This window comes from Macaca mulatta, chromosome 4 (genome assembly GCF_049350105.2).
Source record: "Macaca mulatta isolate MMU2019108-1 chromosome 4, T2T-MMU8v2.0, whole genome shotgun sequence".
Lineage (NCBI taxonomy): Eukaryota > Metazoa > Chordata > Mammalia > Primates > Cercopithecidae > Macaca > Macaca mulatta.
In genome coordinates, this window is record NC_133409.1 from 71,350,902 (window position 1) to 71,373,898 (window position 22,997).

The 22,997-nt window shown below is 40.0% G+C and overlaps 1 protein-coding gene across 1 annotated transcript in view; it reads right to left on the reverse strand.

Annotated features, from left to right (window-relative positions):
* SYNE1 (spectrin repeat containing nuclear envelope protein 1) overlaps positions 1-22,423 on the reverse strand; it is a 529,762-nt gene extending 507,339 nt beyond the window's left edge. The window contains exons 1-2 of the mRNA XM_028847246.2: positions 22,171-22,423; positions 14,373-14,659 (exon numbers count right to left, since the gene is read on the reverse strand). Coding sequence (XP_028703079.2) covers positions 14,373-14,439 — 67 coding nt within the window. The 5' untranslated portion in view covers positions 14,440-14,659; positions 22,171-22,423. The remainder of the gene's footprint in view (positions 1-14,372; positions 14,660-22,170) is intronic.
* Between the last annotated feature and the right edge of the window lie 574 nt (positions 22,424-22,997).

Below are 22,997 nucleotides of genomic sequence, written 5' to 3' on the forward strand. Positions count from 1 at the left end.
CTGGATAAAGAAAATGTGGCTCATAAACACCATGGAATACTATGCTGCCATAAAAAAGAGGAGTTCATGTCCCTTGCAGGGGCATGGATGAAGCTGGAAAACATCGTTCTCAGCAACTATCACAAAGACAGAAGACTAAACACCACATGTTCTCACTCAAAGGTGGGAATTGAACAATGAGAACACTTGGAGATGGGAGGGTGGGCGGGTGGGTCCATCACATACCGGGGCCTGTCTAGGGCGCTGGGGAAGGATAGCATTAGGATAAATACCTAATGTAAATGAGGAGTTGATGGGTGCAACAGACCAACATGGCACATGTATACCTATGTATCAAACCTGCACGCTGTGCACATGTATCCTAAAACTTAAAGTATAATAAAAAAGAAAGTTTTTTCCATCAAAAATTACGAAATTTTATAACTCTTTCAAGATCACAACATTTCAACCATTAAGTGTCACCTAGGAAACTATTTTAAAATGCAGATCTATTCCTGCTAGTGACATTTACTTTTTTAAAAAATGCAGATCATTGTATAGGTAATGTTAAATTGCCAAAGTAGGATGTTTAATATTACTAGCCATCTTCCACATATTTATAAATATTTAATGGAGTTTTATACAACTATTGTTATCATCATATTAAATGCATAAAGATGATTTCAAGACTCAGTGTTGCCGTGAAACTATTTTTTTAAAGCACAAAGTAACATAAGAAGAAAATATACAAAACTTTCAAATATATCAGAAATAACATTCTTTATTTGATTATTATTATGGTGGTAAGAGTTATTATTTTGAGAAGGAGTCATTTTATCACACAGTTGAGACATATTTCATAAGAAACAAAAACATAAAATCAAATAAAAGTTGTTAGAGTATTATTTGTACACATGCATTTCCAGTCTGATTAAAACATCCTTTATATTAATTAGTTATTAAATTCATTAATTATGCATAGGTGTTTACCTAGAATAATTATATACTCAAAGAAGTGTCATACCATTAGAGCACAAAATGATCTCAGAATATCTGGCTTTTACTCAAGAGTTTGGCAATTCTTTCTCAACAAAGTGTTTTCACACCTTTTGACTTTTACAGACACAAGAGCAAAGCACTGTTTAGGAATTGTTTACATCTTCACTGAATAAGACAAAGTCCAGAGACAGAAATTTTCACCAGTGTTTTTGTATGCCATGTATCACATTTCCTACTAATTGTTGGAACAGAGAAATTAAAGACATATCATTAGCATGAATATATCCAGAAATAAGCAAAGTGATTACTAGTTTCTCATCATGATTATTCAGTATAACCTAAATGATTTTGGTGGGAAACTTGATATTGAAATAATTAATATTCAAAATGATCTTTCCTTGTAAAGAAATGTATAGGCAAGCTTCACTTCATTAAATAACCATGAAATCATCTTTATAATAAGTATTTTGAACCCAGAAAGATAAAGTTGTAAGTGATGGGTGGGCTCCCAGCATAAGCAAGCCGTAGAGAGGTTGCCTGACAGCGCTCAGGAGCTAGTGCTGGGCCAGGCACGGTCACTTATGCCTGTAATCCCAATACTTTGGGAGGTCCAGGTGGGAGGATTGCTTGATGCCAGAAGTTCAAGACTACCCTGCACAACATAGTGAGCCCTCGTCTCTATAAAAATTTTTTTTTTAAATTAGCCAGGCATGGTGGCACATGCCTGTCATCCCAGCTACTTGGGAGGCTGAGGTGGGAGGATTGCTTGAGCCCAGGAGGTTGAGGCTGTGTTGAGCTGTGATCTCACCACCGCACTCCAGCCTGAATGACAGAGTGAGACCCTGTCTCAAAACAGCAACAACAACAACAAAAGGAGCTAGTGTTGATTCTGGTCAAGGGAGCATTGAGATGAGGATGAGAGAGTCTCCCTTTTACAAGACTGATTCCAGATACAATTTGAAACAGCTAATGGCTCCCTTTGATGTTTTGCTTCCATTCTTCTTCATACTTTTCTACCTCTTAATTTCTCTTCTGCAATGACCCTAAAGTCTTCAGGGTCCCAAGTCCTCCAAATTCTGACCTCCTCCCAGGACTAGCTTCATGGTGTGTGAGCTGAGTGGTTGCACAGGGTCCTGCACTCTGGTGGGTCCTGCACACAGTTTTATGCCCTGCTGTGTATTAATTGCTCTTAATAACTGTTTATTTTGTGCTGAGTACTGAAAATAAGGTAGCCAATCTTGCCTCCTATCCATAATGATCCTGTGGTCATTAACAGCGATGCAAAAGAACAACCTTGAAAGAATATGCTTGAATATATGAATACTGAGTTACCCCTCAATTCTGTCGGAGACTGAAATCCCTCAAATATATACTTAGGAACTTGGTTTGCCACTTAACCACTCTAGAACTCTGTTATTTCATCTGCAAAATAAGAACAGCAAATTATGAACTCTAAGTTCCTTCCCATCTAAACAGCCACATCAGCCTATAAGGACTTGCACTTTTTAAAGGGAAGAGGTTTTTGCAGAGTAAAGGATGACATGAAAGTAATTTAGACCATCCAGTAGTCTGCTACCCTGGTTAATTTCCTTAATTATATGTGTCTGTTTTTGTGGAAGTTTTATTTACTCAACTATTCATTAAATAAATACCCATAGTATCTACCACTCAGTTTTTAAATATCCCCAATTACTATGTCACTCTCGTAGACCACAGCTCCATGAGGAAACAAAGTCTTTAAGTTACTCTTACATTTGTTTTCAAAAGACTTGAGCACAGTAGATGCCCAACAAATATTTGTTAAATGCATGAATGTATGATTGAATAAACTAAGTACCTGCTAAATGTCAGCTGAAAAAACATGAGTACCTACTTGTGCTTAGTACTGGATATCCAAAGTTGAATAAGACAAGATGCCTACTTTCAAGGTTCTAATATACTAATGGGGCACAGAGATGCTTACATAAACCCTTACAGACTAATGCAGTCAACACCTTAACAGAAACATGTTCAAAGTAGAGTACAAACGAGGAATCCTCTCACTCTGGCTGCTGGTATTAGGAAAGGCTTCACAGAGGAGGCAGGATTTGAGCTGAGTCTTGAAGCTTGAGAAAGGCAAAAGGTAAAAAGAACATGTAAGGCAGGGAAATGAGATTGAGATTGGCTTGAAGGGATCTAGAAATTGTTCGGGGGATTGCAACCCCATGGTTTATGGAGGCTGAATAGAAATGAAGAACGGAAGGTTAATCGAAGTCAGGCAATGAACACCCTTCCAGCCATGATGAGTTTATCTGGAAGGTTATAGTGAGTCCCTGCAAGCTTCTAAATAGGGAAAAAGACAATGGATGTAACTGGAGTTGCGTTTTTAAAGATCTGTCTTATTACAACACTGGGATGTGGTCCAGTTGAATTCCTAGGTTTCTGGATGTACTGTAAAAATTCCACTTTTTTCTGTTGAATAGTAAAGCAAGGAATGCTCATATCAGCCAAAATTGGATAAAATGAAAATAATCCGTGAGAAGCCCCAGAAAAGCGAAGAAGCTGAAAAGGCAGGCCGTGAATATGGAATCAGTGTAATTCTTGGCAAGGTGAACACAGTGGCTCTTAACTTACAACAACAACAACATATAACAGATACAACATCAACGAATAACAACAATGACAACGACAAAGAACATCAAGATGGGTCCTGAGAATCTCAAAATTCTTCCCAAGTCAGTAAACAAGTCAACAGCAGAATAAAGAATAGGCAGATGAAAGGGATTCAAAGTGCCAGTGACACATGTGAGGAGAAAGGAAGCAAATGAATGGAAGGCAATTGCATAATTGTAGGTAAATAACTTTTTTAATGTGGGTGGAGATCACTGTTTACTAAATATGAAAGATTAATATCAGCAGAGGAAGGAATTGTTTTTAATCTAAGAGTCATTGTGAACAATGAAAAACAAAAAGGAACATAAGTTACCACAGAAACCATTTGTTAAATACTTAACAAACTTCACGACATTAAAATAAGTCAAAATTGCACATGGATAATTTGATACTGAATCTGTCTGGTGCAGTCACCAACTTCTTTGAGATGTTTCCATGTATTTATTTGAGAAGAAACAAATAGAAAATTATCATTGTCTATCCTCAGCATTATAGAAAGGCTGCATATATTCTTATACAGTAAATTCTCAACTATTTAAAATAAATTACTACTTATGATTAACTGAATACCTATGATTAACACTGAATACTTATGATTAACAATTGCCGAATTAAACTACAGACTGTCATACAAAGATCAGAAACTAGGTATTCAGGTGTAAGAAGCACACACACACACGTGTCAATATCCTCATTAGCCCCAATCTGAAAGAATATAAAAGAGAATAATAACAACCTGGGATGTGAATTGTTTTTCTAAGTTTCTTAAGATATATGAGGGATCTGCCACAAGAAACTGAAAGTCTGGTTCCCCACTTTATAAGTACATATTACCTTAAATTATACATTCATGGAACTCTAAATTTCATGGGCACTGGTGTGGTCTTCTCTCCTATTACTGAGGCCAACCCAAGGCCTCAGGTCTGATTCAACATAGACAGGGTCACATATTAGCCAGCAAGCACAGTGGCTAATAGAGTTTTTCCAAACGCAGATGCAATTTCCCCAATTCAATTGTCTTACTTTTGGGGAGGGTTCCATCCAGGTTTTGATGGAGAGGAAATCCCAGAGTTACAATGTTTCAGACAATCCAGTCACCTGTAGCATCATACTTTCTCTTTTCTTTTCAAGAATTTGAGCCCTGGGCCGGGCGCGGTGGCTCACGCCTGTAATCCCAGCACTTTGCGAGGCTGAGGCGGGCGGATCACGGGGTCAGGAGATCGAGACCATCCTGGCTAACACGGTGAAACTCCGTCTCTACTAAAAATACAAAAAAATTAGCCGGGCGCAGTGGCGGGCGCCTGTAGTCCCAGCTACTCAGGAGGCTGAGGCAGGAGAATGGCGTGAACCCGGGAGGCGCAGCTTGCAGTGAGCTGAGATCGCGCCACTGCACAAGCACGAGATTCCGCCTCAAAAAAAAAAAAAAAAAAAAAAAGAATCAGAGCCCTGGCAGAGGTAATAAAACAATGACCAAAGCAAGGAAAATAGACATTTCTGACTCCATAAAGATCTTCCCCAAAACACAAGCAGGAATAATACTAGTTTTGTTACATAGCAAAAATCTAGAGAAATAATGACAAGGGGTGCAAGTGGAGACGTCTAAGGGGAGGGGTGCCCAAGGAAAGAAGGCATTGAGAGGCGGGGCAGCCACACACAAGCGTTCAAGATGGTACCGAGAGGAGAATTTCACAAGGGTCATCGTCAGCCCATAGCACGGTCCCCAACTCCACAAGAGCGGGAGGCGGATTGAGGGAGGGCCTGAAAGAAGAGACGTCTTACCCTTAGGACTGATTTCTCAATGGGCTCTACATAAGGCGTAGAATCATATTTAACGAGTTCTTAAAGAATTGCTCTTAACCAGTGAATTTCTGAGCATCCTGAACCTCCTTATGGGCAATGCACAAAACCATTCTTTATTTTTCCAGAAATGATTTTAAACGATAGGCAGGCACACGTACACCTGCTCAGACCTGATATTTATATATAAAATCCACATAATCTTTTTATACATTATGAACATGTAGAAACATGTACATGTAAAGAAAATTAACAACATTAACACAGTTGATCGCTCCCTCCTTGAACTCATTATTTCTTTGGCTTTGAGACCTTCCTTTTATCTTTTTTCTTCCTACCACACAGGCTGCAGCTTCTTAGTCTCATATATGGGACTCTACTCATTCCCCACTTCCCTCAGTGTTGAGTGCCCCATTTCACAAACCTCTTTTCTTCTTATCTGTCCTGGCTCCCTGGGTGGTGCCAACCAATCTCACAGCTTTAAACGCTACCTCTGTGCTGACAACGTCCAAATATTTTCTCCTGCTGTGTCTCCTCCACTGATCTCTACAGTTACATACATATACTCAACTCCTTTCCTGGAAGTCTACCAGGCATCTAAAATGTAACATGTCCAAAATAAGCTCTCAGTTTTCCTCCTCAATGCTGTTCCCCATAATGGTTTTTCTTTATTTCAAAACTAAAAATGAGAGGACCAACTTTAATTTTTTCTCTTATACACCAAACCTAATCCATCAACACATTGTTTTAATCTTACCTTCAAAATATATCCAGAATGTTACCACCCCTCTCCCCATCCACCGTTCAAGCCATCATCTGTCTCTTGACTTGTCAAAAATAACCTCTATTCTGGACTCCCAACTTCCCCCATTGAAAATCAATATAATATTAACTATTTATATTATATGCACTTAACAAATACTTATGAAGTGTCCATATTATGAAATGCACTATGCTAGACAACGTGTAGGTCACTGATGTGAGTCTGACCCAATTCCTGTCCTCAAGGTTTTTATATTCTGGGTGAATAGTTTAGATACATATGTGCAACCCAATACAAGCAACATGAGATAATTGTCATATTGTGCTATAAAGAGCTAGAGGGGTTTAGAGGAAGGAGAGGAAATTTCTGATTGTATTGGCAATAAAGCCTTTGCAGAGGAGGTTGCATTGAAGTTAGGCCTTGAAGATAAGTCAGGTTTTAGGAACAGTGACTTGAGCTCATTCCAGAAGGTGCCCCAGAAGGAGATGAAAGAGTCGGGACATCTTCTGAGCATGGAAAGTAGTGACACTTGGCTGACATAGGTGGATATCTAGGGGAGCTAGAGGAAAAAGAGCTGTTACAGTTAAAATGGACTTAGAATATGGAATCTAAGCCAAAGAAGTTGGGAATTCAACAGGGAGGTCAAAGAAGTAATTTTGGTACATGTGTTTAATGTTACATCATAAGAGTAACAAAATTAAGGTAATATGTTTACAAAAACTCATGTGGAGGCAATATGATATAGAGGGATACTTTATGTTTTATTTGTAAGCCTTAGACACTCTTACTTTTAGAGGCCTGCCACACACTATATCAAAGGTGCAATAAAGTGTACTTACATGCCATATAAAATATATTGACACATATATAATTTTTGAATTGATTTACATTTGACTGCTTGCCATAATTTAGCATTTATAAACCTTTGCTCTTTTTTTTTTTTTTAACAGTTTTCTTTTTCTATTTGAGAGACAATATTTTATAGGTCACTGAAGACCCTGAAGGCCTGAAGCACTTTCTCCATAAAGCACAATGGACAAAATAGGTCTGCAAACAGAGAGGCTTAGAGGACCAAGCACTACACAAATGTAAAGACTTCATAAATTTATTAATAAAAGTAATGTGAACAAGTAATATACCATTTAAAAGGAAAATGTGCTTAAAACATTGTGTTTACAAAAACAACAAACACATCACTCATTCAGGCAAGATGTGTATCTTTAAACTGATTTTTTTTTTTTTTTTTTTTTTTTTTTTTTTTTGAGACGGAGTCTCGCTCTGTCACCCAGGCTGGAGTGCGGTGGCCGGATCTCAGCTCACTGCAAGCTCCGCCTCCCGGGTTCACGCCATTCTCCTGCCTCAGCCTCCCGAGTAGCTGGGACTATAGGCGCCCGCCACCTCGCCCGGCTAGTTTTTTGTATTTTTTAGTAGAGACGGGGTTTCACCATGTTAGCCAGGATGGTCTCGATCTCCTGACCTCGTGATCCGCCCGTCTCGGCCTCCCAAAGTTAAACTGATTTTATAGTAAAAAACCACTCTTGATTAAAACCAAAATTCAGATATACATTCTTCAAAAAGAGGGCAGGTAAAGCAGGACCCAATTTAATTGGTTTAATTGGTTCATTGCCTTAACCAATTTTATCTTTGGTTCATTAAGTTAGGCATAATGGTTTATTCATTTATTTATCAAAAATGTATTTAACTATGATGCTCCAAAACATAAAGAAATGATCACTGTATTGTATCATACTTAAATTTGAGATAATTTTACACAACATTTATGTGGGAAAAGAGAGATTAAACCCAAAGGGATTTCAGCCTAAATATAATAAATGAGTTTTTGACACTGTTTTGTGTTTTAATAAGAGTCATTAAGTTAGAGTAATAAAGTATGAAGTTTTTTTGACTTTTAAGTTTAGGGGTACATGTGCAGGTATGTTACATGGGTAAATTTGTGTCATGGTTTGTTGTACAGATTATTTTATCATCCAGATATGAAACATAGTACTTATTAGTTATTTTTCCTGATCCTCTCCCTCCTCCTAGCCTCCATCTTCCAATGGGCCACAGTGTCTGTTGTTACCCTCTATGTGTCCATGTGTTCTCATCATGTAGCTCCCACTTATAAGTGAGGACATATAGTATTTGGTTTTCTGTTCCTGTATCAGTTTGCTAAGGATAATGACCTCTAGCTCCATCCATGTCCCTACAAAAAACATGATCTTGTTCTTTTTATGGCCACATAGTATTCCAAGGCATATATGTACTACATTTTTTTATGCATTCTACCATTGATGGGCATTTAGATTAATGCAATGTATTTACTATTCTGAGTAGTGCTGCAATGAACATCCGAGTGCGTTTCTTTATAATAGAATGATTTACATTCCTTTGGGTATATACCCAGTAATGGGATTGCTGGGTTGAATGATATTTTTGTCTTTAAGTCTTTGGGGAATCACCACACTGTCCTCCACAAAGGTTGAACTAATTTACACTCCCACCAACAGCATATAAGCATTCCTTTTTCTCCACAAGCTTGCCAATATCAGTTATTTTTCTTTTTTGTTTTCTTTTTTTTTTTTTTTTTTTACTTTCTAATGAGAGCCATTCTGACTGTTGTGAGATAGTTTTGGCTTTGATTGGCATGTCTCTAATCATCAGTGATGTTCAGCTTTTTTTCATATGAAAGCCAAGGCAATCCTAAGCAAAAAGAACAAAGCTGGAGGCATCATGCTACCCAACTTCAAACTATACTACAGGGCTATGGTAACCAAAACAGCATAGTACTGGTAGAAAAACAGATACATAGATCAATGCAACAGAACAGAGAACCCAGAAATAAGACCACATAGCAACAACCATCTGATCTTTGACAAACCTGACAAAAACAAGCAGTGAGGAAAGTCTTCACTATTCAATAAATGGTGCTGGAATAACTGGCTAGCCATATGCAGAAGACTGAAACTGGACCTCTTCCTTACAGCATATACAAAAATTAACTTAAGATGTATTAAAGACTGAAATGTAAAACACAAAACTATAAAAACCCCCAGAAGACAAGCTGGGCAATACCACTCAGGACACAGGAACAAAGATTTCATGATGAAGACACCAAAAGCAACTGCAACAAAAGCAAAAATTGACAATGGGATATAATTAAACTAAAGAGCTTCTACACAGCAAAAGAAACTCATCACAGTGAACAGACAACCTACAGAATGGGAGAAAATTTTTGCAAACTATGCAACTGACAAAGGTCTAATATCCAGCATCTATAAGGAACTTAAATTTACAAGAAAAAATCACAACGCCATTAAAAAGTGGGCAAAGAACATGAACAGGCACTTTTCAAAAGAAGAAGATATACAAGCAGCCAACAATCATAAGTATAAAAATTAATCAAGGCATTATAAAAATGTTTCAATCCTCACAAAATGCCAAGCTTTTTATTTCCCAAGCTGTGATCATAGCCAATTATGCTAAATTAAAAGAAAGTTACATTTTCATCAATTATTCATTATTATTTCATTCTACTTTTCAGTATACTTTCTGTTAGTCTGAAGTTTTCTTTTGTGTAATGAACTTATAGGAAATATAATACTTAAAACAAAAAAGGTTTAAGGTTTTTATTACTCAAAAAATTTTCAAGAGGAGATTGTGATTACCTTACACTGAACAATTAGCAAATTTCATAGCTGTATCTCCAAGGGTAAATTCTTATCCTTTTTTGTTTGTTTGTTTCTCTTTGAATCTATTCACAAGGTTTAAAAATCAAAATTTGTCCTTGCAGTAAATAATCCTACTCTCCTATTAATTTTTTTGTATATACAACACCTAAGCATACACATTTTAATGTTTTCTGGCATTTATCACTTGTTCTATAAGATTGCATTGATGTCACCCCATCCTACAATAACCAACACTGATATGTTCATTTTAAAAACATAAAGTTTAATATAGTATGTTCACATTATAATGTAGTTAATAAAAGTCAGCCAACAAGTTCTTTTTAAGTAACTATGAAAGATTACAAAAAGCCTTAAAATGTTGTCACTATCTAAAAGAAGTTTATAATCTGAAGAGTTCAGCCATTTATTTTCTTAGTTGTGACTATAAACTAAGTAACTCCATAAGCCACCTGTTAAATGGATCCCCTTTAGTTAGTCTTGAAAAGCAGAATATGTATGTACTAATTATGTGCATTTAAAGTTTTAATACTCCTTTATTATACTATTGTCCTGTATTTGCTTTTAAGGTTATATTTAAATTGATTAAAGTTCCAGAAACATTCATTATTCTTAAAAGCAAATGAAACTCCGCATTGCAGTCTGACTGCTCATCCATAATTCACTATCCCAGCCTAAAACATTATGCTCAAACAAGCACAAATATTGGCAAAGGTGAAATATTGAACGGTTACTCTTGCAGCTAAATTATGTAGCAATCTCTGTGTGTGCTTTAATTTCCTAGTCCCAGAAATAAAAACTAAAAGCAGGAAAAATAGTCAGCAATTATGGGTGTAAGCTAAATAAGCAAGGGAGTAATGCCAAGTTGCCATTATTCAAAGCTCCATGCTCTTTATTAGTTATGCACAGGTCTGAAATGACAATGAAACCCAAAAATGGGAGGAAAAAAACCCCAAACACATTAGTTACTCATTATATATATCTAGACAAAGAAAAAGGATTCTAGGAGAATGTTCTTATGAATTTAAACTTTGAAAATTAGCAACTCTGGTTCTGTTTACACTAATGGAAATTTACTTTTCTTCAAAGTTGTCTTCATTATCTGGGCAATAACACCAGCCCTCCATTTATTAGGATCTTGGGCACTTGTTTGGAGGTTCCAGCGGGTAAGCAGCGTTAGTAAATACCCTTGACAGGGGACAGATCTCCTCTTTCTGTGGAGATTGGCCCGTCTTTGGACTTAAAGCAGTAGTAAATATGCACAGTGACAACTGAGAGCAAGAGACCTGCACCCCACCAACTGAATCAGCAGAATTAATCCAGCTGATCAATTTGTTAAGACACACTCACCAGATCACTTTCACTTCCTGCCATTTCACTGAGTTTCCTTTGATGCAGGCTAGATGTGTTATATTTTGTAGCAGTACAGACTTTACATTTTGTAGCCAACATAACCTATAGACATGAAGTAATTGATACCAAAGGCTGGTGATAAGGATCTCGTGCTCAGGAGTTTTGTCTTCTGAATTTTAAGGCTTACTCTTCTAACTTTATCAGGTACCCTTATGCCACCTTGTAACTCTCTCTTTTATAGAAAGGAAAGCTAATTAATGCAATAAGTATAGTTACTTCGTTATGTAATAAAATGACTAGTTTTATACAACACAGAATATACAAAACGATTAACATTCCTCCAAAAATCTGGATAGTTAGAAAAATTTGCAGGAAAAAATTGCAACAAATTATCAAGCTGTGCCTTCTCATCTAGTTTTCTTCCGTGACTATTTGAATGACTCACCATATCACAGAATTTATCATTTTTAAAGCTCCTTTAGTAAATTATCTCATCGAGCTTCACAACAATTCTGAGGGGGGCTAAGCAGATGGGAGCAATCCACATTTTGCAAATGGGGCACCTAGACACGTAGATGTTAAATAAGGCATCCACTGTCACAGGCCTAGTGTGTGACAGGGTGGCAGGCTCCAGCTCTTTCATCCACGCCACAGATTTCTCAAGCAAAACTAAATCTACTATAAAAACATAATAAAACACAACACTAAATTATCCATACTCTTCACTTTCCTCTCACCCCAACCCAATTATCTTAATAAAAGGACTTCCACTCAAACTAATATCAGAATGAAGAGTAGAGAGTTTGTAGGAACACAGTCTGATTCTGATTGAGTTTATTCAAATCTGCTGTTTGCAACTTTCACTTATGGTCAACATGTATGTCATGCAGAGAATGTTCACATCTAATACACTCAAAGGAAAATCTGCTTTATTACCTTATTATCTTCCCCACACTTTTGTAAGGGATTTACAGGCTTCCTTTCCATCATTTCATAGATGATGTCATTGAGGCACAAAATGGTTCAGTAATTTACCCTCAGACAAACAGCCAAGACAAACATAGACAGTGGAATGGAACTCAAATTCAGCATTGCATCTACCCAGGTGACAATGTACAACTGAAATCTGAGATCCTTGGGTACTGGGCAGACCCAAGCAGAGAAATTTTCAGCCCATGGAAAAGATCTAGACCCAATTCAGCAAGGATCTTTTATCTAACAAGGCTCTTTCTGGCATGACATGAGGGATTGGTCAGCAAGAAATAGGAAACACATACCACTTACACTGAAGCATCACAAACCAGTCCAGGCAGACAAACATTAGTAGGGAGGTCACTTGAAGACAGAAGCTGTCAATCAAGTTGGTGGTCTCTGGACAGCCATGGAGAAACTCCTAGTTCCACCAATATCCTGAGTTTCTATAGCTGTGAGCACGTTCTGGGTCATGAATATCCAGATTTAAGAGCCTAGTATGTATCTGAAGGTCAAGAATGCTTAGCTGGAAATCACTGCTCTGCACAGCAAATACATTGTAAGCAAAGAAAGTGGGTCTGTGACAAATTAATATCACTGATACTGTGCGAAACCACAATGATCATTTGTTGGAGATACTAGAAAACCTAAAAGTCAAGCTACAACATTATTTTTAAGTTCTCTTAGCAAAGACTAGCACAAAACTCTTCTAAATCGGGGTATTTTTATACCTTAAAACCATTCATTTGAAGGCTGGGCTTATGACATTGAATATATCATTAGAATTCTGACAATGAAGCAATGAATATATCATTGGGATTATGACAAAGTAAAAATATTTTTAGATAACTACAGGCGATAATTATATGTGTTTCAAGGAATATTGAAACACAAATGTAAAAAAAATTGACAATTAGAATCTATTCACCTGTGAGTTTCTATAGCATTTCCCTGTGAGTTCTCTTCTAGAAAGCAGAGAACAGCAGCTGGGCACGGTGGCTTATGCCTGTAATCCCGCACTGTGGGAGGCCGAGGCAGGCAGATCACCTGAGGTCAGGAGTTTGAGGCCAGCCTGGACAACATAGTGAAACCCTGTCTCTACTAAAAAAACAAAAATTAGCCGGGCATGGTGGCGCATGCCTGTAATCCCAGCTACTCAAGAGGCTGAGGCAGGAGAATCGCTTGAACAGGGAGGCGGAGGTTGGAGTGAGCCGAGATAGCGCCACTGCACCCCAGCCTGGAAGACAGAGCAAAATTCCATCTTAAAAAGAAAATCCAAAGCAGAGAAGAGCACCACTGAGGGATACAGGACTAGTCTGTACCCTGCCACGAACCATTCATCTCATCACATCGCTTCATCTCTCTGGGCCTCTTTTGCCTCATTTTTCTTAAAAAGTTTCTAAATATCGGCCCGGCGCCTATAATCCCAGCACTTTGGGAGGCCGAGGCGGGCGGATCACGAGGTCAGGAGATCGACACCATCCTGGCTAACACGATGAAACCCCGTCTCTACTAAAAATACAAAAAACTAGCCGGGCGAGGTGGCGGGCGCCTGTAGTCCCAGCTGCTCCGGAGGCTGAGGCAGGAGAATGGCGTGAACCCGGGAGGCGGAGCTTGCAGTGAGCCGAGATCCCGCCACTGCACTCCAGCCAGGGGGGACAGAGCGAGACTCTGTCTAAAAAAAAAAAAAAAAAAAAAAATATATATATATATATATATATATATATCCAAGGGTCTTCTAGTTGGGAAATGCCACTGGTTCACTTATTTGACAATAGCATATAGTTATATGTCCACAACTTGTCTGTAATCTATCAAGACAATTGGGGAACGTATTGTCACTGGTATTATTGAATGACAGCAGCAGTACATTTGGCAATAACTCTTAATTCCCAACTGGACAATGAATAACATGTAAGACATGCTAATGCAGACACACAATTACAAAAAAAAAAAAAAAAAGCTGTATTTTTATCTTTTCCTTCTATGTAATGAAGATAGCATCTGAAGACAGCATGCCCCTATTTGAAAACACTGGAATAAAAGACATCCATCCCATTCTGGGCTATAGTTCCATGAAATTGAGTAAAACCCCAAACAAAATTTAACTGATTGTGGGTTAAGACGGTATTTGAATTATTTTTAACCCTGAAATTTCTTCCCCTTACCTTGCAGCCTCTGCATCACATTGGCGATATCCCGAGGACACCGGGAGGCCCCTCTGGAGGTTGCCATGGTCCCTCCAGAAGCATGAAGCCAACACCAAGAGACTCTTCACTGGAGGCAGCACAGGGCTACACCACTCTGGAAAACATGCTTGGACTTTTCTAGATCTAATCCTTCATTAATGAATTCCAGGCATTTGCAGCAGTCAACAAGGAGGCAGCTCTCCCAAAGACTGAACTGCTTTTTCTTCTTTCGTTTTAACACTGTCCTTTTAAATCAACTGAAGAACCTGAAAAACATAAAAGAAAAGGTACAACATAAAAAAACAATCTACAAAGGTCACCACAGTGCTAAAAGGAGAAATATTTCTATTTAATTTGAATGCCTGGTCTATTATCAAGTGAAACAACTTAGTGAAAAGCACTTATAAACTATAAAGTACTGTGCAAATATTAGGAATTCCCATGATATTTGATAAAATAAATACATAAATGAGATATATAAAATAAAATTGGGTTGCTAAAAGAAGAAACGTTCACTTTCATTCTGTTTTCTTTTTAAACTCTAAAGTTTTTCCATTGATCTATGAAGTGGCTTGCCTTATACTGAAAACACTCCATTGTAGTTTTCAATATGCATGGATTCTCTTATCTGCTAATTTAGCCCACTTTGCACATGTTTTGCTCTGTTGTGTTGTACACTTTCCAGGAATAGGACCAAATCCTAGTTTCCCATACCAATTTGATGAATTAAAACAGCATAAATGTAAAAACCATTTCATTCTAAAAATTTGAGTTTCAAGTACTCCAATTTTAGAAGCCAAATGGGTCTGATTTAGTTTTTCTCCTCCCTAGGTATAAAGACTCAAAAGTTGTAAGGCTAGGGGTGGGGTGAGCTAAGCAGAGTGGACATTTTCCTTCTAAATTATCTGTGTTGGTTAAGATTTTGTTTTTGTTTTGTTTTCATTTTGGGACAGTCTCACTCTATCATCCAGACTGGGGCGCAGTGATGTGATCTCAGCTCACTGCAACCTCCACTTCCCGGGTTCAAGCGATTCTCCTGCCTCAGCCTCCTGAGTAGCTGGGACTACAGGTGCCTGCCACCACACCCAGCTAATTTTTTGTATTTTCAGTTGAGACAGGGTTTCACCGTGTTAGCCAGGATGGTCTCGATCTCCTGACCTCGTGATCTGCCCACCTCAGCCTCCCAAAGTACTGGGATTACAGGTGTGAGCCACCATACCCGGCCACAGTCCCCATTGCATTTCTAGGTTATGATGATGAAAGTTAAAAAAAGGAATAGGGGAAGAGGGGAAGAAGGGGAGAATGGCAAAAGCAAAACTCCTAAAGAAAGCTCATACATGTGAGATGGTCCACCTTCCTGAAGGAAAAAAGAAAATGAGAGGAGTCTGTGAGTGCTATAAAAATCATATTATAATTTGGATTATAGTCCATAAAAGAGCACTGCTCATGAAGGATTTCTTAAGTAATAGAGTGAAATTATGAATTACAATTTATTTTAAAATGGCATTGCTAATACTATTATATATTGGTATCTGGTCAGATGTATGAATGCAAAGCTAGTAATATGCGCTTTAGCCTATTATCTTAAAAAAAAAAAGGGATGTAAACCTTTGCACACTGCTGCTGCTCTAAGTGCAATGCATCAGAAGGATGTACTGGAGCAAGAAAGCAATTACTAAGCAAGACACAGGACAGTGATGCAGTGAACAGCAGTCATTGGTAGGAAAGATAGAGGCAAACTTCTCTTGGCTACTTGAAAGGAGTATTTACTAGAAGTAGGACCGAACTTGGTGTCTTATAGGCTAGAGAGGTACTTCTCAGTGGGTGACTCTCCAAGGGAGTCTTCGTAGAGAAAGAATTACCTGTGGCTGGGCTGTCACATACATACCTATAGCCCTGCTGGAATTGTGTGCCCATTAGCAGCCTGTATCTCCTGGGGAAAAATATTCCACCTGCCCACATACAAAAGCTATCTTAATTTGGGAGAATAATACATAGTGAACAGTGCCTGAAGGACCTTAAAAATGACTCCCCTAAGCTGTTAGGAAGTTAGGTTTTCAAATGCAAAAATAAAACTTTCTGTAATCAATCAATCAACCACTCTATTATCTATATCATGTATCTGCATGTATATTAAAGACATTCATTTCATTTCAGATACCCCACTCCAAGCTGGGCTCAGCACTGGAGCTCACAGATGATTAACACACAGTGCCTATCTTCAGTCAAGAATTATGGAATTAAAAGGGATTTCAGTAAATCATTGCAACAGAAATCACTCTGCCTCTATCCTCTTCTAATTTACATTCACATAGCTTGGTAGATTAATTCTGAAATATTGTGCACACCCTCTCTCTCTCTCTCTCTCTCTCTCTCTCATTACATTAAACTCAGAATTTCCCTGCATGTGCCCACTATTCATCCAGTTTTACTTTCACAGCATAACTAACACATTCAGAGTGCCAGAGCTCAATGCTGGGCTTACTAAGGTGGATGTGACACAGAGACTATTTTTGAGGAGCTTAGGACACAGTGGGAGATAAAACATAGAAAAGATAATATAAAAATACCAGGGCTAAGTGCAAATACCAAGATGCGAGGATACAGAGGATGGCGGCTCTGCCAGTGTGGGTGTTCTGGAAAGGTGTCCTTCTTGGCAAGGAGCAGACACCCGAGCTGAGTCTCAGTAAATGGGTTAGTCACTCAGGTGAAACATATGAAAGACACATCCTGGGCAGGGTGAAGAGCTTGAGCAAAGGCCTGGGCATGAGTAACAGCATGAGTGGGACATGGAACTACCACCAGTCAGACACTGAGAAACTCTACAAGGTGACATTCTGGAAAAAGAGGGTGGAGAGTGAGGTGGTGTCCGGATGGCAGAGGGCCCTGAGTGCTATGCTCAGAAGTTTGGTTCTGGCTCCCTAGCAGGCAACTGGAAGCCACTGAGAGATTTTAAGCTGGAAGTGAGAAGGTATAACTGGGATTATTCTAGCTATGGTTTTTTAAAAGGTGTATTCAAGAAGGACAAAACTGGAAGATCCAGAAAGATCAGTTGGGAAGGTATCTCAGGAATCCAGGTGGAAGATGACAGAAGACGGAAATCAGACAGAGGGGAGCAGAGTGAGTGCAGAATCAAATATAACACAGTTTTAGGGAGCAGAATTTGTAAGACTTGGTGACGGGTCACCCGGGTGGGGGTGGGTATAGGTGGGATTTCCAGGTGTATATCTGAGGAGTCGCAGATGACTCTCAGGATTGGGGATGCCATTAACTGAGCGCAGCAGAAGAAGGGCTGTATAAGTTTTACAGCCAAACACTCTCCCCTTCACGCTTCATATCTTGGAACAACTCAGGAGCAATTTCTTCATTGCCCCTTCACATCACCCCTCTGAAGAACACTTTCAGCTGAACAAATCTAAATACCTAACCCAGGATCCGCATACCACTTGAAGCTTTTCCTAAACACACCAACCAACATTCACCATTATTTTCCACTGAGGCCTCTAACACTAGTAATCCACACTATCATAGGTACAATTTGGCTTCTACCTTTCACTACTGCTAGTCTTACCTCACTCTAAACAAACTGTGAACATTTCACTGGTATAGAGGCTATAACATTGCAAAATCTCATTCATTGACACCAAGTGTATCCCTGACCACATCCTAGGCCTCTGATATATATTTTTTGTTTCATTGAATCAAGTTCATAATACTTTACATCTATGAGAAAATCCCTACAAAACCTCTTCCTCTTCAATGCAAAAAAAAGTGGATGCAATATCCTTCCTTTTTCAGACATTAAACATTTTGCTTTCATCATTCACATGTACACATATTTCCTATATTGTGAAATCATGATTTTCTTGCTTTTTACTAACACTTTTGTCTTATTACATGATTTGATAAGAAATTTAAAATGATGTTAATAAAAAGAAGCTAGTAAAAGGAGACTGGGAATTAGGAAATATCAGTTCTAGGCTAAACTTTATCCCAGCTAGTTGGGTGATTTTGAGCTGGTTCTGTGTATGAAGGTCCTCAACAACTACCTATTGGAGGAGAGTTTGGCACCAGGAAATGCGCAGACTTTGGACTAAGAAAGACCTGGAGTTGAATCTTAATTCTCTCTCTTGCTGTGCATGCAGGTTTAAGAAAAGTGAGCTTCTCTGAGTCCTTCTTTCTTCATCTGTAAAATGAGGTATACTTATGCCAAATTAGGTTTAATTTTATCCTGCTTAAATTTATTTTTTAAAAAATAAGTATGTCATGTTTCCAGCAGATTGATTGGCATGTAGCAGAGTTTCTGCAAATGCTAGTTTCCATTTTCCTTCCCCTGGTCCCAGTTTCTCCACCTGCAATATGAGAGATGACCCTAAAATGCAGAGGTACTCCCAAGTGTGCTCTTCAGTTCCAAAACCAATGGCAGCACAAGGCACAGCTAAAACAACGGCTGGTGCAAGGTCATGAGATCCTCCAGCTGACTGTTTATGTAGCAGTGTTCTGGCCACGGACACGACAGAACCAGAACACCAGAGGCAGATCCAGAACATCAATGAACTCACTATTCCCAAGATCAATAAAACAGTTTTAATAGGTGCAGGATACTGCGGGGGCATGAAGGAGAGGGAATGAAGAGTGAAGCTAGGCATTGGGATGGAATGGGAGAATTTGGTGGACACTGATGGGCTGTATACCAATAAATAGTCCCTGCACCATCTCCAAATTTTTCCAGGGGAAGGAACTAAGATTATGATGCAGCTAAATACATCCACCTCATAATTAGCAGAAAGGTAAGACTCCTGTATTTATTATTTCACGATAAATATGTATTGAGTAGCTATTTGTAAGGGACCACGGTACTGAGTAAACAGCAGTCAACAGGAGAAACAAGCCCCTCTTACAACTTATGTGCCAGTAGAGGAAGATGATATAAACAACGTTACAACAAAGGAGGGCAAGTATTGTAATGGAAAAGTCCAGGCTACTATGGAAGCAAACAAACAAACAAAAAAAAACACCCACCCAATCAATAACCATCTGCTGCATTTTTTAAAATTCAGGACACAGAGGGAATTTGGACTATCTGCTATTTGGGATGCTCCCAGCTGAAAGACATACTCTTCTCAACATTACTCTGTGAAAAAGCACAGTTGTGAAATACCACAACTCAATTTTTTCTGTCTCTTGGCAGAATGGACATTGGCTCTTGAATCAGTTTCTTGTTTGTGTTACTAAAAAGGAATACACTAAGAAAAGCACTGAAGAAATACTACTAAGCCACAAGAATATATATAAGCAATGCGACTGAATTTCTAGGTCTTAGGAAACTACTGCAGAAAATTTCAAACCCTGCGACAACCAGAGACAACGTGGCTCATTTCTAACCAAAAAGAAAATGAACTGAGAACATAAATACATAAACAGATTCACAACAGAAGGAAGCACAGACATTACTTAATTAAATGTCTAAACATGTATAAGAATAGCACTAATATTGAAGCCCACTATTGAACAAAATTTTTAAAGTCATGAATAAATTTCAGTTTCCCTTCTATTCAAGTCTTTTGCTGAAGAGAGTTCACGTGCTGTTTAATTTTAAATGTAATTTTTTTTTCTATTCACCCATTAATAATGGTACTAATTAATGAACACTAAGATGGCTGAAAGGTAGAGAAGAACAGGGACATGTTTGAGTTAATACAAGTATACTACTAATATATGTGTGCAGGTTACCAGGGAACAATGCTGTTTCTTATTCACTAGTATGAATTACACAGAGTAACAATAAGAAATGATCTTTTCCCTAGAAGAACATGAACAAGTAAGCAAAAGACAAAGTGTATAGCAGATCAGCATGAAAGATATTCAGTGTCATAATTAAATTTTGTTTACTGTAAGCCTAAAGTATAAATTACACCCAAAGACATCTGCAACCTTCTTTCCATCCCTTGCTAGAAGATACATTGCATGCCTTGCCAAACATTAGTTCTCCTTAGATCAGACCACAAGGAAGTACACATTTAAGAGCAGACACACAGAGGACCCTGCAGAGGTGTTTGGGCCCTGCATGCCTGTCACATTCAGACCACAGGGTGTGGCTGCAGTAGCTAGAGCTGGAGTTGTGAAAATGCCACCAACCTTGCCCAGTTATGGGCTTCCTACATCCTGTGACAGTCACGCCTCCTTTCATTTCCAAGATGCTGTGTGCGCAGCATAGTTATCAGAAAGTAGGCCCAGTGCAGCACCAAACAATTCTTGAACATTTTTAAATGGCAAACTAGCTTTCTCCAATCCCCACTCCCTGGCAGGAAGGAATCAAGTAAAAAAAGAGTTCTTAAATGAGGTCAATGAGGACAGAAGAAAACCAGTTTGTGAAAATCATTAGTTCACAAAGATGAAAATGAGTCTATAAAATAAGAGCTAGGCAAATATTTTCAAAGCCTAGCAAATATTATTATCTGGGTCAGTCTGAAGCTGTTTCTTAATCTTCAGCATGAAACATACTAAGTGAGTATAGATCTCTCACATTTTGTTCTAAATCTGCCACAAAGTGATGAACAGACAAGAAAAAATAGATATGTATTTTGTCACACTGTTCTGGTGATGTCAGGTACTTTTTATCCATATTACAAATCTTTTTTCACCATGGGGAATAAAAAGCCTCTCAAAGAACAATCGTCATGACTTGTGATTAAATCTGCATTTTATGAAGATGTAGGTCATATTAATGACCTTTGCCTCATTGAAAATTATTATACTTTCTCTTGCATAGGTCTGGCTTCTGTATATGAATGTGTCTTTGGGAAAGTCATTCTCAGATCAAGACGACAAATGGATGGGCATTAAAGAAGAGAAAAATAATTAATTTTTAACTTTCTTAACATTCACAGGAACATTTCAGATACAAGTTTTCCACCCCAAAAAGAAAAGCTCAGAAGTGAACATTCTGGGATGCTAAGGCTTCATTGCTGATATTTTCCTCTGGGCTGGACCTGACTCTATTTACAGAAGGGGGCAGAACTTCCAGCATCCAAAGCCTGGGATCCCAGTCAGCACACCCAGCCTCCCTTCCCAAGGGGCTTTCCTTCCTGTGCGGCTGATGGCTGCTTCGTTTTGCACGGATGCCTGCCCGTTGCGATGCACCTGGCCGCCTGTGCACCACCATTTCCCAGAACTCCTCCGCCAGCAATGCAAGATCTCTATGTGAAACGTATCTTTCAAAGAGGAGATGAAAGTTATCTTGCCCTCCAATGCAGGCTCTGCCGGGAAACAACTGCACCATGACAGCGCCGCTGGAGTCTGACGCGCCCGGGCCTCCGCGCAGCCTTCAAGCCATTTCCCTCCCCCCAGCCCTTCCAAAAATAGTCAGGGGGTGGAGGAAGGGAGGCTCCTAGAATCTGTTCAACGCCCTACCTCTCCCATCTGATAGTAGCAACAGTACCGACCATCACAATAAGAGGGTGGCTGCCTTTTGCTTCTGCACCATGGGAGCCCAGGGGACGTGCCACAAGCGGAAATGACAACTCAGAGAGGGGGATATTAATAGGGACATCTACGTACGAGATGCAAAGAGGCTCCCCAACCTCCTAGTCTCATCTATGAGTATCGCACACGTACACACATCACTGCTACCACCCCCTCCCATCAAGCACGCAGAGCCCCAGCGTGCAGGCACAAACTTGCTGACAATTTGTCTACAATGTGTTCGTCTTGCACCTCTCTCTCCTCTCCCTGTCTCTGTCTCTCCCTGTCTCCCAGTCTCTGTCTTTCCTTTTACCTTGTCTCTCGGCCTCGTTCAGTTTCCCAGCAGCGAGGCGATGCAAGCGAACGCCTCCTCCCGGCTCGCTGCGCCCAGGCTCGGCGGGACCCCGGGGATGCGCTGCTGTCCGCCCGCCCTGTCGCCTGGATCGGGCCCGGTGTGCAGGATTGCGGGAGCCCAGCCGCCCTGGTGACAGAGGACAACAATCTCAGCCCGCTGCGGCCGGCGGCCGCGGCCCGGCGCCCGCTCTCACCCTGGCTGGCTCGCCCACACTCACTCCCGCGCCGGGCTGCTGAGCCCGGCTCCCCGCCCTCCGCGACCGGTTCCTCCTCCCGGCCGCACGCTGTGGGGTGAGGCCTCCCCCCCGCCTTCCCCACCTCGCAGCTACCGCTCCTGTCGGGAAGGAAGGTCGGCCAGGCCGGTTGGGCCTCTGGGCAGGGTCCCTGCACCGCCCTGGTCCGCCACACCCCCTCCCCGGCTCAGTGCCCCGAGCCCAGCGCCCGTCTCCGGGATGCGCCGGTGCGTGGAAAGCTGGGGGCGGGGACCCGGAGGCTCGCAGGCTTCCCTACCTCCTGGAGATACACAGCCTTGGGCGTTTCTCCGCAGCTGCAAAGCTGTGCTGTGACCCACCCTCTCAGCGAGCCTTTATACCGGGACCACCTCCCGGGGGTCGAGGTGGGAAGGAAATGTCCCTGAGAGCCGGGACGCGCTGCCTCCGCTCCCTGGAGGAGCTGCGCTGTCCTGCCAGCTAACTTTTGCCCGGGGTTTCCATTGCCCGGGTGACCTTTCTGAGCGGAACCTATCCTGAAAGCCTGGGAGGTTCCCTAATGGTCCCAGGAAGGGCG